This window comes from Amia ocellicauda, chromosome 10 (assembly GCF_036373705.1).
Source record: "Amia ocellicauda isolate fAmiCal2 chromosome 10, fAmiCal2.hap1, whole genome shotgun sequence".
NCBI classification, from domain to species: domain Eukaryota; kingdom Metazoa; phylum Chordata; class Actinopteri; order Amiiformes; family Amiidae; genus Amia; species Amia ocellicauda.
Genome location: NC_089859.1, coordinates 26,081,781 through 26,098,265, shown reverse-complemented (window position 1 = coordinate 26,098,265; position 16,485 = coordinate 26,081,781). Strand labels below are relative to the sequence as shown.

Genomic DNA, 16,485 nt, shown 5'->3' with positions numbered 1-16,485 from the left:
TGTTATCATATGCGATCCCATGGTCTTTGATTTGGTCACGGAAGTGATTTGTCTTTGATTTGTTGATCTAGAGTTGAATTTTAATTAGTTTTTCCCTTTTGTATAATTAGTGTAGTGCTACATTTAGTCTTTGTTTTGAATAAATTTGACAATTTATATCTTTGGAATTGGTGTCTGCGTCCAATTATTACAGAAATTGAGTTCTACAAGATTCCAGGATTCGTGATAAGGTGATACTATAAATTCACTTCTTTAATTGAAATTTATAAGTGTGCCTTACGCTACACACAGAAGAGGCAGCACGGTGGCTCTTCAATCAGGTTCTTGTATACTTTCTAGGATCAATCTTGGAAGTAGGGGGTCTGTTGATGTTAATCATCATTAAGTTTGATATGTTTGAGACCAGTAGGACAGCCCTTTTGTCTGTGCTGATATTGTTCATAAGGCTAAAGTTCCTTTCACACTCTGCTATGCTGACAGGGAATGTTTTCATACAGTTAATGAGCGGTTTTAGGTTGTTGGGCTCACTGTTGGGCTCTTCCAGTAGGTCCCGCAACCCATTCAGTGCTTGGTCTGTGCACAAGTTAAATCGCTTGCACAGTCACTTAACTTGTTCTTCACCATGGCGGATGCTGGGGTTTGATGGCCATTTACTCTGAGCAAGGATGTGGAGGTCCTTGATGGTCTCATCTTCGAAAGACAAGCGTTGCTCAAGATTGTTCACAAGGCTTTGTAAGAACTGGCCTGGATTGATAGACTTGAGCTTTGCATTTCTTTTCAAGGCTATAGATCGATACACCCCACTCTCTTTTGCTTCTAAAGCCTCACCATATTTCTCACCTGGACTCTCTTTAAATTAATGTAACACTCTGCGTTTCAGCAGATGCTCTGCTCTGCGGAGAGTTATAGAACGAGCCTGAAGCTCCTGTGACAGGACACTTAGTTCATGGAGTGTGTCATACATGAGCCCAAGGTCACAAAGAAATTCAGGACTTTGAACACGGTCCAATAAACCTCTGTACATTTGCTTCTCATTGTTGGACCTCCTCTCATCAGAACAAGCATTCTTAAAGTGCTGCACAAGAGCTCCCAGTGATGTCCAAACAGCACGAACAGTCCGAAAGCTACTGGCCACCCAGCGTACATCCAAGACTCTGTGAGCCTACTTCGGCTGCTGCACCTTTGAGTTCACGCTCATTTTTGTCTGACATACTAGAGTTTACCTCATCAACTACATCTGACACAGCTAGCTCAGTACTAGGCAGCACTGTGGAGTAGTGGTTAGGCAATGCTGTGGTCCCCTTGAGCAAGGTACTTCACTTAGATTGCTTTAGTAAAATGCCCAGCTGTATAAATGGCTACAAATGTAAGTTGCCCTGGATAAGAGCATCTGCTAAATGACAAATAATGTAGTTCAAGTCTATGGTTCATACTCGATGATGCTATTATGCTACTGACGATTTTGCTCTGCATCTCATTGGCAACATATTTGGTTATTTGTGTTGCACTGTAACGTGAATGAAGTATTGAGCCCATCTTTATGCCATTCAATTCCTGCAGCTCAATGAGGCTCTCATGGTCAGAAAAGGGTCTGTTCTTTTTGGCCAAATGGTAGGCTGTTCGAAACACAGCTTCGGTTTCCTTCATGTAGGAATCAGTCATAGCCTCCACCGCATTCTCAATGACCACTTCTTTCTGTTGTTCTGCCATCTTCACAACTTGAGTGTGGGCCTTAGACAAAGCATGTTTCCTCACCTTATTTCTCAAGACTGACAGACTTCTCTCTCTACTTCCATTCTCTCTCTCTCTCTCTCTCTCTCTCTCTCTCTCGATACACCTTGCTCCTTGATGATTCCAATGGAGTTCACAGTGCTACAGACCAGACATCCTGTGAAGCATAAACAAACAATGTAACTACTGTATTCATATTTCTATGTGTGTAGTGTCCATTTCACCCACATACATACAAGCACACAAACACACACACTGTATATTTCTCTGTGTCCACTGTTTTAGAAGCTGCCAAAACTAACAATCTACCTAAACTTACTCAATTTTTTTCATCCTAACCAGGGGTTCTTGGATTTATAATCTTATTTTTGTTTGGCTGTCCACAGGTCTGGCCAGTCATTATTGTTGTCTACAAAAACAACAACAACATGAGTGATTGAATTATGGGCTATAAATGTAATAATGGAAACAATTACCATAACCTGAACATTACTGAATTTAGTTCACTGACACAAAAATTTACTAACAATGTGAAATCTAAATATATTTGTCATTGAATCATTCATTCAAGAGATTCGTTCAAAAACACTAAATCATCCAGTAATGAAACAAGTGACGTCTCTATGAGTGAGTCATTGAATCATTCATTAAACCAGATTATTTTTAATAATTCAAATTAAAAAAAAAATAGACTGCAGCAAATTAACATTTTGTCAGAACCTCTAGTAAATTACATGCTATTTTGTTTAGTTGTCTGTAGTGATGTTACATATGACACTGAAGATTCAAAGCGTGTATCGAGTTCGCAGCGCAATTTCTCATGAAGCTCCGTGCCGGAGCGCGTATCGTTTTCAGAGAAACACGTGATCAACGAAAAAGAAGCCTCACTTTCTTTCCAGTCACGTGAATGCGTGTCGAAATGTTTAACACAAGACCACTACTCTATGGGTCTATAGAAGTTCAAGTCCATTTACTAAACATTTTTATATATATTACATTATCATATATTCGGCCATATAAACCCCATAAATATAAATGTAAGGACATATAAGTATAAAAACCATAAAATAAGCCATATAGGCTACTTGCCTCTGTTGGTCTTATTATTATTATTGTTGTTGTTACATTTAATTTATTGCCACACTATAATATGTGAATTATATTATGAGAAAACTGAACACATTTGTTAGATAAAATGGATACATGGATTCATGGATAAAACATCGGAGCTGCACACTCTATTTTATGGCTGCTATAAATTTAACCTGCCACAAGATGGCACTGTTTTTGACACTCCTGATGCTTTGAATCTTTTCCCGAAACAATCAGAGAAAAGCTTCAAGAGGCTTCATTTTTCCATCCCTAGTTGTCTGTTCAGAATCGTAATCTATTTGAAACAAAAAAATAATGATTCTCAATTTATCCCACTCCTATGTGTGACTGACTGTTTCTCCTGTGACATACAGTGACGGGCAAATGGTAATTTCGAGCCCTGACATTTGTTATTAACATAATTTACAAGGTCCTGCTATCAAAAAGTGCTCACCTTGGTTGACGTCTTCGATGACTATATTCAAAGTTGTGGGTGAAGAGGCAGCATCTCTGTCACCGTCAGCATCCTCTCTGACTGGGGTGGGGGACGGAGCGGGCGCGGGCGCTTGGCTATCGTTAGCTGAGCTGCTGGCTAAAAGCACCGATGCAGCATTGCAAGGTCGTTTGCAATTCTGAAAACAAATGTTTGAGTAGTTCGCTTCATCTTTCCTATTCATTTCATTAATTAAATATTCCAAAGGCCATATTTTAACATGGCGTCAAGCATTGCCAAGATGACAGGCAGTGGCTCAGGCAGTGATTGACAGGGCTCTGATCCAATGGCATTGGGCATTGTCAGATTGACGGTATTATAGTCCAATGGCGGCGTTGGGGGGCAATTATATTTCAAGGGAAGCCAGCACCTCGGTCCTGACCGCATCACTGTCTTTACTGGGTGTTTTTAGGGTATATTTGCATTTATTCACATTCGATTGGATTAGCTACTCATGTGCTGGACTGTCATGATTTTGTCTAATGCAGGACACTACTGAATGACGTGCATCAGAGGGGATTTAGAAGTGGGTATACGCCGTATACCGTGCACTACGTCCCTGGTTATGAGTGCAAAACACAAACATGAGCACATGTTTTGTTGCCTGCAAGGTATTCATTGAGAAACATATTTCTCCAGCTTTCCTAAAATTGTAAATTACACTTCAAATGACCTGCAAGGAGATTTTTTAACTTGTAATCCAGCATGACACACAATGACAAATTAACCCAAATCAACAGTATGTAACTGGTGGTGTGTAACGAAGATCAGTGCTTCAAGCACATTAACTCAATAATTCTACTATGTAACAATTTTTGTTCCTGGGTAGTAAGTGTTATTTCTTAATTGCTTATGCCTCAAAAGTATAGAAAATGGCTATTATTCCCCACAGTATAATCGTAAATCTTGAAAAACTACTCACTACTAAATCTTTTGTAGTCATTTTTTTATTATTTTAGTATAAATACATGTTCATTTGGATTCATATGTTTTCTTCTGACTTTGTGTATGAAAAGACAGAAATTCACCCGTTTTCTCATTGGAAATAGGTACATTTCTAAATATCACTGTCCTGGTCACAAAAGCAAAGTTTGTGGGGAATAGCAGCCATAAATATAATTAAAAATACTTTTATAAAGTATGGCAACACATTTACTGAATTGAATATGTGTTATTTATGATTTATTAATAATCTCTATTGGGGGTTTAGTTATGTAATTTGTAAGTGAACATGTACATGTACTATAAGAACCGATTCCCAACAGAAAATATTAACCATTGTGACTTACTGTCCGTGATGAAAACCACGTGATGAATTTGGTCCTATTCATCATACAGGTGACACCTCTTCATCCACGTTCTGATGCCTGGGCCACTGATTGATCAGGTGCCTTGCCGAAACATCCCGATAATCAAAGTAATTAATGTTCAGCCTGGAAGCCATTCTCTTTCCCAGGATTTCCATCACCTGTGAACGCAAGGGGAATGAGAACAGCACTGGCATTGCTTTTCTAATAAAGAAACCATATTATTTGAAGTAATTTGCTTACATTTGCCTTTTTATATTGTGTAATTTATGGGTTATTGCTGTTTTATTGATTTTTGGATTGCATGAAGTACAGTACAATCTGCCTAAACACTTTGTGATTTCTTTTGAAAATAATTACCTCATAGCATTCAGAAATGCCACTCAGCTGTTGACAGTCTATGTGGATTCCACGCAGGGTGAGTTTGTAGAAAACACAGCTGTCCTCTGATAAGAATGAAAGGAAGGACATGTTTATCAGGGGCAAGCTACCAAAGACAACAAAATACAGATGCTGAATGGGCAACAGATGTTTTCTCCTGTATAGTCAGACACTGTGGTCTGTGGGAAGTGTACAAAACTAGCCTAGGTTATAAATTCATTTGTTTAAGTCTTGAGTTTGGCACTTCAGTGTTGTGCACATCTGGTTCCTGTAGGCTGCAAGAATGTTTGCTTCCTCTGGACCACTTTAAAACTTTTCCCAGACCTATAAACCATGCTGGGTGTGCATTATTTCAATCCCACAGCCACTTAATGTAGATACTGACCGCTTTTCTTAGCCACCATTTGGATCCAGATATCGTTGAGAGGACACTGGTGTCGGAGCTGCTTGTGCACATAGAATTTGTAAACGCCCAGATTGTGGTCTATTACCACCCTGCGCTTGACGGTGGCTACAGGCATGAACCACAGGGCCAGACACAGGGTGAACACAAACAAAGCTGTTAACCCCTGGAAATCCTGAAATACAGATTTGAAAAAGCAATTTAGGCATCATTTCACCTAGTCCTTTTATTGGGTCTTGTTTACAGTTTATTAATTATAACACAGTGGATACTATGCTAGCTGGCACTACGGAAGATCATATAACAAGCCACTTGTTTATTTACCATTTCAGACCTGTGCTTACTATTCAAACATGCTGTATTCTGCATTACCTCTTTTGAGGTCTCATATTGCATTGTCCCTTTTTGAGCCATGCAACATTTACATGCACATTTTGAGGGACTTCCAAGTTTAAAATGTTATTGTTATTGTCATTGTTATTATCATCACCACCACCACCATGGGTAACAACATCAGCCAATTAAATACAATACTCTGTTATAGCACAAGAGAGATAGAAATAGTTTGATTAATAGGGGTTTGTTGTCCTTCACACTCCTGCCATCCTGCCCTACGCAATCTGATCAGAAGTGTTACCTTGTAGTTTCCAGTGACATGCAGTAGATTGCCAATGATACTGGCGATCAGCAGTATTACAGCCTTCCAGATGTTCTGCCGGTATTCTAGAACAAAAACTGAAAGCAAGCAAAGGGGGCAGCTGTAAATGGTCATGTCATTTTTGTACACATAATCTGACCCATCGAGGCATGGACTCCACTAGACCTCTGAAGGTGTGCTATGGTATCTGGCACCAAGACGTTAGCAGCAGATCCTTTAAGTCCCGTAAGTTGTGAGGTGGGGCCTCCATGGATCGGACTTGTTTGGCCAGCACATCCCACAGATGCTCAAGTGGTTTGAGATCTGGGGAATTTGGACACCAAGTCAACACCTTTAACTCGTGATTCATCAGACCAGGCCACCTTCTTCCATTGCTCCGTGGTTATGTTATGGCTGATTGGTGTAACTCTGTCACGATTACTATTTTGTATTACAAAGCCCAGATTGTCGGCTATATTGTGTTCAGTATCCTACTGCATGAGCTAAGAAAGTGTTTATAATATAACTTAAGAACCCAAGAACATAAGAAAGTTTACAAACTAGAGGAAGCCATTCGACCCATCATGCTTGTTTGGTGTCCATTAATAACTAAGTGATTCAAGGATCCTATCCAGACTATTTTTGAATGTTCACAAATTTTCAGCTTCTACCACGTTGCTGGGGAGTTTGTTCCAGATTGTGACGACTCTCTGTGTAAAGAAATGTCTCCCATTTTCCATTTTGAATGCCTCGAAGTCCAATTTCCATTTGTGTCCGTGTGCACGAGTCCCTGCTGATCTGCTGATACACATAAGGGAAGTAGAGTGACTTACCATTCGGCTCCTGCAGAATGAAAGGGTGAAATCTGCTCTCTCTCAGTTTCTCATTCAGAGTGTGCTCTGGCCTGAAGAGCTCATTCTTCCAGCTTCTGAGAAAACCAATCAGCATGATGGGAGCTGGAAAAGAGCATCACAATTAACATTGCTCCCCATGTTCGTACAGCAATATATTATGAAAAAAAAAAAAAAACGAGGATGTGGTAGTACTGTACTGTACCTTGTGATTTATCTAATTATTCTCATACCTGCCATGCAGCCTGGCATTTTTATCCTATATGTCATAATCATGACAATTTAAACTAGAAGTCCAAATATTCAGGCTGAGGAGCCCTGCTTACAGACCGTATCAGATCACAGCCCACGCAGTCAGCCGGCGACATATGCACCGAGCCCGGCGTCTAGGCTAACCGACCATGTCTCGCAACCTGCAATGGAAAAGTGGTTCGGCGGGGACACAAATGGCGCACACCGATCCGACGTCCGACACGAAAGAAGTATACACCGATCTAGGCGTAAAGGCCAATCGTCAACGTCTCAAAATCTGCAACAGAAAGAGGGTTTGGGGGAGACAAATGCACTCACCGATCCGACGGAAGCACTGATTACCCATCAGTAGCAATATAACCAACAGCCGCAAACGTCTGCCTTGTAGTTAAATCTGCGTGCACTATATGTAGGCTGTTTCAGCAGGCGAGCCAAGTACGTCACTGCACACAGGCAGCTTTGTCTGTGTGACGTCATAAACACACAAAAAATACATTCTTTCGTTCTCACCGTCGGTCTCATTTAAATACATTTACGACAGTTGCTTTGGATTGTGGGTAGAGAATCGATTTACGTTAATCCGGAAGTAAAACAAGAATATATCCAAATATCTTCTATATACTACTTGTCTCCCCCGGTTGTTAAAACAACACAATGTATTGATCTTGTCCCCCACAGGATAGTAACAGTAACAACTCTAGTAACGCTCAGCAGAAATAAGGGAGGAGGCGCAGGATGCAAGCAACAGCAACTTAATTTGCGTACAGGCTCTCAGGCTGGCGCGACCGTCTCTAGGCTCCAGCCACACCACAGCTCTACTCGGGCACCAGGCACCCCTCTTTATTAGTTTGTACCCCGTGACTGGCGCCCCCAAGTCCTGACCCCAGGACGTAACTAAACACCAGATACATGAGCACAACAAGACCGTAGCACATATACACATACCCCACATGACCCCCCAGTCCCAGATCCTTACACTATGCATATATGCACGTATTATAGGGACTAATTATCGTCATACAATTAAAACTGTAGAGCTACTTTTATCAACTCACATTTGCAATGTACCGTCATATTCTTACCATTAAAATAATATAATTAGTTAACATCTTATTTGAAATGTACAGACTACACAACTCAGTGCAATGAACTGCAACGTTTAATACTCTCTAGCCTAGGCTGAATCCATTTGAAATCATAATGCAATAGGCTACATATTAAACTAAATTAGTGAATATTGCCCTTATATAATTAATCACATTTTTACTGGAATAAAATATTCGCGAAGGGCGACGCGGAGAGAAAAGTTTTGAATAAGCAGAGAAGATTGAGATTGAGAGATATGTTGCAAACTATGGCAGATTTCACTTTTTGTTCTATGTCAGTTATGTAAAATGTTTTTCTTAACGTTAAGAACTGAAGGAATAGATTTGAGACGGACAAGGATTAAACAAGGGCGGCGGCCCCACCATAACAACCAAGAATACCAGCGCGCAGAATCAGCGCAGCCCGTTCCATCTGCGTCACTGCGTCACTGCTGCGTGAAACTGCGGGCGTTAGCATGCAGTGCATCACACATTACACTGATCCGAGCCAAATCACTTAACGTTAGCTAACGCTAGCTAGATAGCTAAGTAATTTGGGAAATTGTAACATTGTTAGCATTATGGATCGATCCAACCACAAGATCCGGCGGATTGTGCTCCTTTGAAAACGTAAATGGTGAGTTTGAATATATTTTAAATAATTGGGTCGATTTGGAAACTGCTGACTTTGTCGCGTTTTGTGTGGCTTCGGCGGCCACCTCTTGTGCTCCGTTAATTACTCTGTCTATCTATCTATCTATCTATCTATCTATCTATCTATCTATCTATCTGTGTGTGTCTCTCTATCTCTTACTGTGTGTGTGTGTGTGTGTGTGTGTGTGAGGGGAGTGTGACGCGTCATGTACAATGTGCTGGGTTTGTAGAGGACAGGTTTGCCAGACAACGTGAACGAGTTGAAATAGCATGCAGAGTTTCAGAGGTGGAAAGAGTACTGAAAAATCCTACTCAAGTAGAAGTACTATTACTTTGATTTTACTCAAGTAGAAGGAAAAGTCCCCTTGTCCCCTTAGAGTAGTGGTTCCCAACCCTTGTCCTGGAGGACCCCATACCCTGCTGGTTTTTGTTCCAACCGAGCTCTCAGTTATTCAGTTGAACCTTAATTGAAGTAAAGATCTGCTTTGATATGACTTTTTAACTTGGGTAATAAAAAGGTTGTTTAAAATAGTGAAAAGGCTCTGATTTAGGAAATTATTAGTTCAAATAAGGGTTCAATTAAATAATTGAGAGCTTGGAGATATGCAGAGATACAGGGCATCCGGAAAGTATTCACAGCGCTTCACTTTTTCCACATTTTGGTATGGTACAGCCTTATTCCAAAATTGATTAAATTCATTATTTTCCTGAAAATACTACAAACAATACCCCATAATGACAATGCGAAAGAAGTTTGTTTGAAATCTTTGCAAATGTATTAAATATAAAAAACAGAAAAAGCACATATACATAAGTATTCACAGCCTTTGCCATGACACTCAGAATTGAGCTCAGGTGCATCCTGTTTCCACTGATCATCCTTGAGATGTTTCTACAACTTGATTGGAGTCCACCTGTGGTAAATTCAGTTGATTGGACATGATTTGGAAAGGCACACACCTGTCTATATAAGGTCCCACAGTTAACAGTGCATGTCAGAGCACAAACCAAGCCATGAAGTCCAAGGAATTGTCTGTAGACCTCAGAGACAGGTTTGTATCGAGGCACAGATCTGGGGAAGGGTAAAAAAAAAATTCTGCATCATTGAAGGTCCCAATGAGCATAGTGGCCTCCATCATCTGTAAATGGAAGAAGTTTGGAACCACCAGGACTCTTCCTAGAGCTGGCCGCCCGGCCAAACTGAGCGATCGGGGGAGAAGGGGCCTTGTCAGGGAGGTGACCAAGAACCCGATGGTCACTCTGACAGAGCTCCAGTCCCTCTCTGTGGAGAGAGGAGAACCTTCCAGAAGAACAACCATCTCTGCAGCACTCCACCAATCAGGCCTGTATGGTAGAGTGGCCAGACGGAAGCCACTACTCAGTAAAAGGCACATGACAGCCCGCCTGGAGTTTGCCAAAAGGCACCTGAAGGACTCTCAGACCATGAGAAACAAAATTCTCTGGTCTGATGAAACAAAGATTGAACTCCTGTCTGGAGGAAACCAGGCACCGCTCATCACCTGGCCAATACCATCCCTACAGTGAAGCATGGTGGTGGTGGCAGCATCATGCTGTTGGGATGTTTTTCAGCGGCAGGAACTGGGAGACTAGTCAGGATTGAGTGAGATGAATGCAGCAATGTACAGAGACATCCTTGATGGAAACCTGCTCCAGAGAGCTCTGGACCTCAGACTGGGGCGAAGGTTTATTATCCAACAGGACAACGACCCTAAGCACACAGCCAAGATAACAAAGGAGTGGCTACAGGACAACTCTGTGAATGTCCTTGAGTGGCCCAGCCAGATCCCAGACTTGAACCCGATTGAACATCTCTGGAGAGATCTGAAAATGGCTGTGCACCGACGCTCCCCATCCAACCTGATGGAGCTTGAGAGGTCCTGCAAAGAAGAATGGGAGAAACTGCCCAAAAAAAGGTGTGCCAAGCTTGTAGCATCATACTTAAAAATACTTGAGTCTGTAATTGGTGCCAAAGGTGCTTCATCAAAGTATTGTACATAAGTATTCACATCCTTTGCTCATGAGCTTTTTTTGTTTTTTATTCTTAATACATTTTCAAAGATTTCAAACTTCTTTCACGTTGTCATTATGGGCTATTATTTGTAGAATTTTGAGGAAAATAATGAATTTAATCCATTTTGGAATAAGGCTAAAACATAACAAAATCTGGAAAAAGTGAAGCGCTGTGAATACCTTCCGGATGCACTGTATGTAACAATAAAGTAACGGTTTTATTGATTTAAAAGTTTGTATTATTTCTAAATGGCTGTAGCTGATATTTAAATAAAAAAAAAAATACAATCACAACACCACCTTACCTACAACACAAATAAGTGTTGATTTAACTTTACTATTAGTTTATTTCGGACAGACTAAAACAAATGACAAAATGGAATACTCATTGACTATAATGGAGAGTGGAATGCCCATAGACTACAATGGGGAAAACAGAAGGACGGCCTGTATCTCCAAATCCCACACAGGAATCCTAAAATTCTGAATACTCTTTCTTTAAAATAACCTCGGGTAAAAAAATTAAGTGGAATGACATGGAATGACAGCTGCTTTCTATGTAATGACAGGCCTGGGATACTGAAAACATAGCACAAATAGGATTGACTGCCTATTAATCTATATTGCATTAGTTTACATACAGTTGCCCATTTACACATAATTTTCAGATAAGGTTGAACTTGCAGTGTACATCAATGTAGATGACGCATATATACACACCGATCAGCCATAACATTATGACCACCTGCCTAATATTGTGTAGGTCCCCGTTTTGCCGCCAAAACAGCCCTGACCCGTCGAGGCAAGGACTCCACTAGACCTCTGAAGGTGTGCTGTGGTATCTGGCACCAAGACGTTAGCAGCAGATCCTTTAAGTCCTGTAAGTTGCAAGGTGGAGCCTTCATGGATCGGACTTGTTTGTCCAGCACATCCCACAGATGCTCGATTGGATTGAGATCTGGGGAATTTGGAGGCCAAGTCAACACCTTGAACTCGTGATTCAGCAGACCAGGCCACCTTCTTCCATTGCTCCGTGGTGCAGTTCTGATGCTCACGTACCCATTGTAGGCGCTTTCGTCAGTGAACAGGAGTCAGCATAGGCACCCTGACTGGTCTGCAGCTACGCAGCCCCATACGCAACAAACTGCGATGCACTGTGTGTTCTGACACCTTTCTATCAGAACCAGTATTCACTTTTTCAGCAATTTGAGCTACAGTAGCTCGTCTGTTGGATCAGACCACACAGGCCAGCCTTCGCTCCCCACGTGCATCAGTGAGCTTTGGCCGCCCATGACCCTGTCGCCGGTTAACCGCTTTTCCTTCCTTGGACCACTTTTGATAGGTACTGACCACTGCAGACCGGGAACACCCCACAAGAGCTGCAGTTTTGGAGATGCTCTGACCCAGTCGTCTAGCCATCACAATTTGGCCCTTGTCAAAGTCGCTCAGATCCTTCCGCTTGCCCATTTTTCCTGCTTCTAACACATCAACTCTGAGGACAAAATGTTCACTTGCTGCCTAATATATCCCACCCACTGACAGGTGACATGATAACGAGATTATCAGTGTTATTCACTTCACCTGTCAGTGGTCATAATGTTATGGCTGATTGGTGTAACTCTGTCACGATTACTATTTTGTATTACAAAGCCCAGATTGTCGGCTATATTGTGTTCAGTATCCTACTGCATGAGCTAAGAAAGTGTTTATAATATAACTTAAGAACCCAAGAACATAAGAAAGTTTACAAACCAGAGGAAGCCATTCGACCCATCATGCTTGTTTGGTGTCCATTAATAACTAAGTGATCCAAGGATCCTATCCAGTTTATTTTTAAATGTTCCCAAACTTTCAGCTTCTACAACATTGCTGGGGAGTTTGTTCCAGATTGTGATGACTCTCTGTATAAAGAAGTGTCTCCTGTTTTCCGTTTTGAATGCCTTGAAGTCCAATTTCCATTTGTGTCCCCGGGTGTGTGTGTCCCTGCTGATCTGGAAAAGCTCCTCTGGTTTGATGTGTTCGATGCCTTTCATGATTTTGAAGACTTGAATCAAGTCCCTACCTAGTGTCCTCTGTTCCAGGGTGAAAAGGTTCAGGTCCCTCAGTCTCAGTAGGACTTTCCCTTCAGACCTGGAATAAGTCTGGTTGCTCTCCTCTGAACTGCCTCTAGAGCAGCGATATCCTTCTTGAAGTGTGGAGCCCAGAACTGCACACAGTATCCAGATGAGCTCTAACTAGTGCATTGTACAGTCTGAACATCACTGCCCTTGTGCTCAATTCTACTCTTTTGACAATATACCCTAGCATTCTGTTTGCCTTTTTATTGCTTCCCCACATTGTTTGGATGGAGAAAGTGAGGAGTCCACATAGACTCCTAGGTCTTTCTCATGCGTTACTTCATCTAGTTCTATTCCTCCCATAGTGTAATTATAGTGGACATTTTTGTTACCTGCATGTATTACCTTGCACTTGTCCACATGTCTGCCAGGTGTCGCCCCACAACTGAATATTGTTCTTATTACATTTTTGTGTTACACTTATTACATTTGAGGAGTACACCACTGAAACGCTGTATCTAATTTAAATATGTAGTGACAGAAGGACGGATAAGCGGGAGGAATTCACACATGCAGAGATATTTACTGTATGCTGTCATTTTGTTTTTCTGATACTTTAATTAGTTTTGGTTTGCCGAAGCCAGATAAATAAAACGCGACGCCGTCTTTCAATCCGATGGTCGCAATGAAACGCCCGTTCCGATCAATCTTCGATTTCGATTGAAAAATGTTCACTCTACTCACCAATACTGGTGTCTTTATAGCGTGTTAACTCACCTCACTGCTGCTGGACTAGAGGACTGACTTCAAATCTGTGATTAATTGACTGACCACCCATAACATCACACACGCACTGTGACTGGCCTGCTGAGTGCTGTGGCCGGGATGCTTGACATTTGAATGTATTCCTCCTTAATTTATTGGTCTTTCTGTCTGTTGTCCACATTTTGTTTTTCCACTCTGTAACGAATGCCTTTTTAAAAGTAACGAAGTACAATACTTCGCTCAAAATATACTTAAGTAAAAGTAGAATTACCACATTGGAAAAATACTCAAAAAAGTACAAGAATACGAAAAAGCTACTCAATTACAGGAACAAGAGTTGTAATTTGTTACTTTCCACACCTGCATAGTATTACCTAAACTCAGTAGTAGTGACTGTCCACGTCGATGTAACTTTGCGTGTGAGTAAAGGAGTCAGTGCAATCATCTACCCCAGAGCAGCCTAATGCGTGATATTTCTAGCTACTGGGAAGGGTGCTATTCTATTGCGTATGTATTCACACTGAAATTCAGACGTTGATTTGAGCCCCACCACTGTATGGATTAGCCCCACCGTAGTTTAGCCAAACAAAATACTCTGCCGCCGCCAATGGGATTAAAATACATGTTTGCCAGCATCTGTTTTTGGGGATTGAGTCGACGGCACCAGTGTTTGCTTTGTTGGGTTTAACCAATGGGCATCAGGACCAAAGCTTTATCAGAAATGAGCGCAAAATGATGATGAAGACTGCGAACAGTATGAGAAATCCAGTGTTTTTTAAATTATGTAACTCGGGACTGTTTGTGTTTGAGCTTGTTGTTTGGCTTTCAGATACAAAACAGTTGCTGTGTTGGTTTGGCATGGATACATTAGTGGAACACAGTTTATTCAGAGTCACTAGAAGGAAGGAGTTTCTTCTTCTATCATCAAACCTAGTACTGAAGGGGAAGTTTGTGGCTTGTGTTTTGTTTAACCATTCATTGTTCTACGTGTACTGTACTATATGAGATTTATTCTACTTACTTATGGTAAGGTTAATTCTTGCCTGGCACCCCAGCATCATTGTACAGATATGATTACAAGTTAATCAGGCCCTAATATATTTTTGTATCTTAGAATATTAATAATTTTGATTAAAAGAAATATTCATAGGCATACTAATATTATTATTGTAGACGTTTTTTCAAAGCAGTAATCGCAACAATTTAATGTGCACATTTGCAGTTTTGCCTTGCTGCATATTTGCAATTCACGCTACTGAATTATTTTTGACACTGTGGTCTTACACCCTGACTTCATAATGACATCGACTTCATCTGCTCTATCTTGCTCCAATCACATCAGATTTGCTGCAGATTGAATCCTTAATAAGATCCTTATTAAGCAGCTCACAGTCTCCGTAGGACAGATTCTTTTAACACATCATTGTACATTGAAACATTGTCTGTTCCAGAGATCTACAGGTTGAGTTTTGCAATGAATCAGTTAAATGGAAGTAACTAATTATATATATACACTCACCTAAAGGATTATTAGGAACACCATACTAATACTGTGTTTGACCCCCTTTCGCCTTCAGAACTGCCTTAATTCTACGTGGCATTGATTCAACAAGGTGCTGAAAGCATTCTTTAGAAATGTTGGCCCATATTGATAGGATAGCATCTTGCAGTTGATGGAGATTTGTGGGATGCACATCCAGGGCACGAAGCTCCCGTTCCACCACATCCCAAAGATGCTCTATTGGGTTGAGATCTGGTGACTGTGGGGGCCAGTTTAGTACAGTGAACTCATTGTCATGTTCAAGAAACCAATTTGAAATGATTCGACCTTTGTGACATGGTGCATTATCCTGCTGGAAGTAGCCATCAGAGGATGGGTGCATGGTGGTCATAAAGGGATGGAAATGGTCAGAAACAATGCTCAGGTAGGCCGTGGCATTTAAACGATGCCCAATTGGCACTAAGGGGCCTAAAGTGTGCCAGGAAAACATCCCCCACACCATTACACCACCACCACCAGCCTGCACAGTGGTAACAAGGCATGATGGATCCATGTTCTCATTCTGTTTACGCCAAATTCTGACTCTACCATCTGAATGTCTCAACAGAAATCGAGACTCATCAGACCAGGCAACATTTTTCCAGTCTTCAACTGTCCAATTTTGGTGAGCTTGTGCAAATTGTAGCCTCTTTTTCCTATTTGTAGTGGAGATGAGTGGTACCCGGTGGGGTCTTCTGCTGTTGTAGCCCATCCGCCTCAAGGTTGTACGTGTTGTGGCTTCACAAATGCTTTGCTGCATACCTCGGTTGTAACGAGTGGTTATTTCAGTCAAAGTTGCTCTTCTATCAGCTTGAATCAGTCGGCCCATTCTCCTCTGACCTCTAGCATCAACAAGGCATTTTCGCCCACAGGACTGCCGCATACTGGATGTTTTTCCCTTTTCACACCATTCTTTGTAAACCCTAGAAATGGTTGTGCGTGAAAATCCCAGTAACTGAGCAGATTGTGAAATACTCAGACCGGCCCGTCTGGCACCAACAACCATGCCACGCTCAAAATTGCTTAAATCACCTTTTTTTCGCATTCAGACATTCAGTTTGGAGTTCAGGAGATTGTCTTGACCAGGACCACACCCCTAAATGCATTGAAGCAACTGCCATGTGATTGGTTGGTTAGATAATTGCATTAATGAGAAATTGAACAGGTGTTCCTAATAATCCTTTAGGTGAGTGTATATATATATAT

At 41.3% G+C, this 16,485-nt stretch overlaps 2 protein-coding genes across 2 annotated transcripts; both read right to left on the bottom strand.

The window, feature by feature from the left end:
* Nucleotides 1–376: 376 nt before the first annotated feature.
* Nucleotides 377–1,788, bottom strand: LOC136759560 (E3 SUMO-protein ligase KIAA1586-like). Its single transcript, XM_066714566.1, has 2 exons — nt 1,330–1,788; nt 377–1,162 (listed from the first exon to the last, which is right to left on the bottom strand). Exons 1-2 carry the CDS (start codon nt 1,708–1,710, stop codon nt 857–859), a joined length of 687 nt encoding a protein of 228 aa, XP_066570663.1. The 5' UTR covers nt 1,711–1,788; the 3' UTR covers nt 377–856.
* Nucleotides 1,789–2,843: 1,055 nt separating this feature from the next.
* LOC136760371 (cation channel sperm-associated auxiliary subunit TMEM249-like) lies at nt 2,844–7,003 on the bottom strand. Its single transcript, XM_066715744.1, has 6 exons — nt 6,878–7,003; nt 6,045–6,142; nt 5,390–5,582; nt 4,984–5,069; nt 4,606–4,784; nt 2,844–3,455 (listed from the first exon to the last, which is right to left on the bottom strand). Exons 1-5 carry the CDS (start codon nt 6,990–6,992, stop codon nt 4,647–4,649), a joined length of 630 nt encoding a protein of 209 aa, XP_066571841.1. The 5' UTR covers nt 6,993–7,003; the 3' UTR covers nt 2,844–3,455; nt 4,606–4,646.
* Between the last annotated feature and the right edge of the window lie 9,482 nt (nt 7,004–16,485).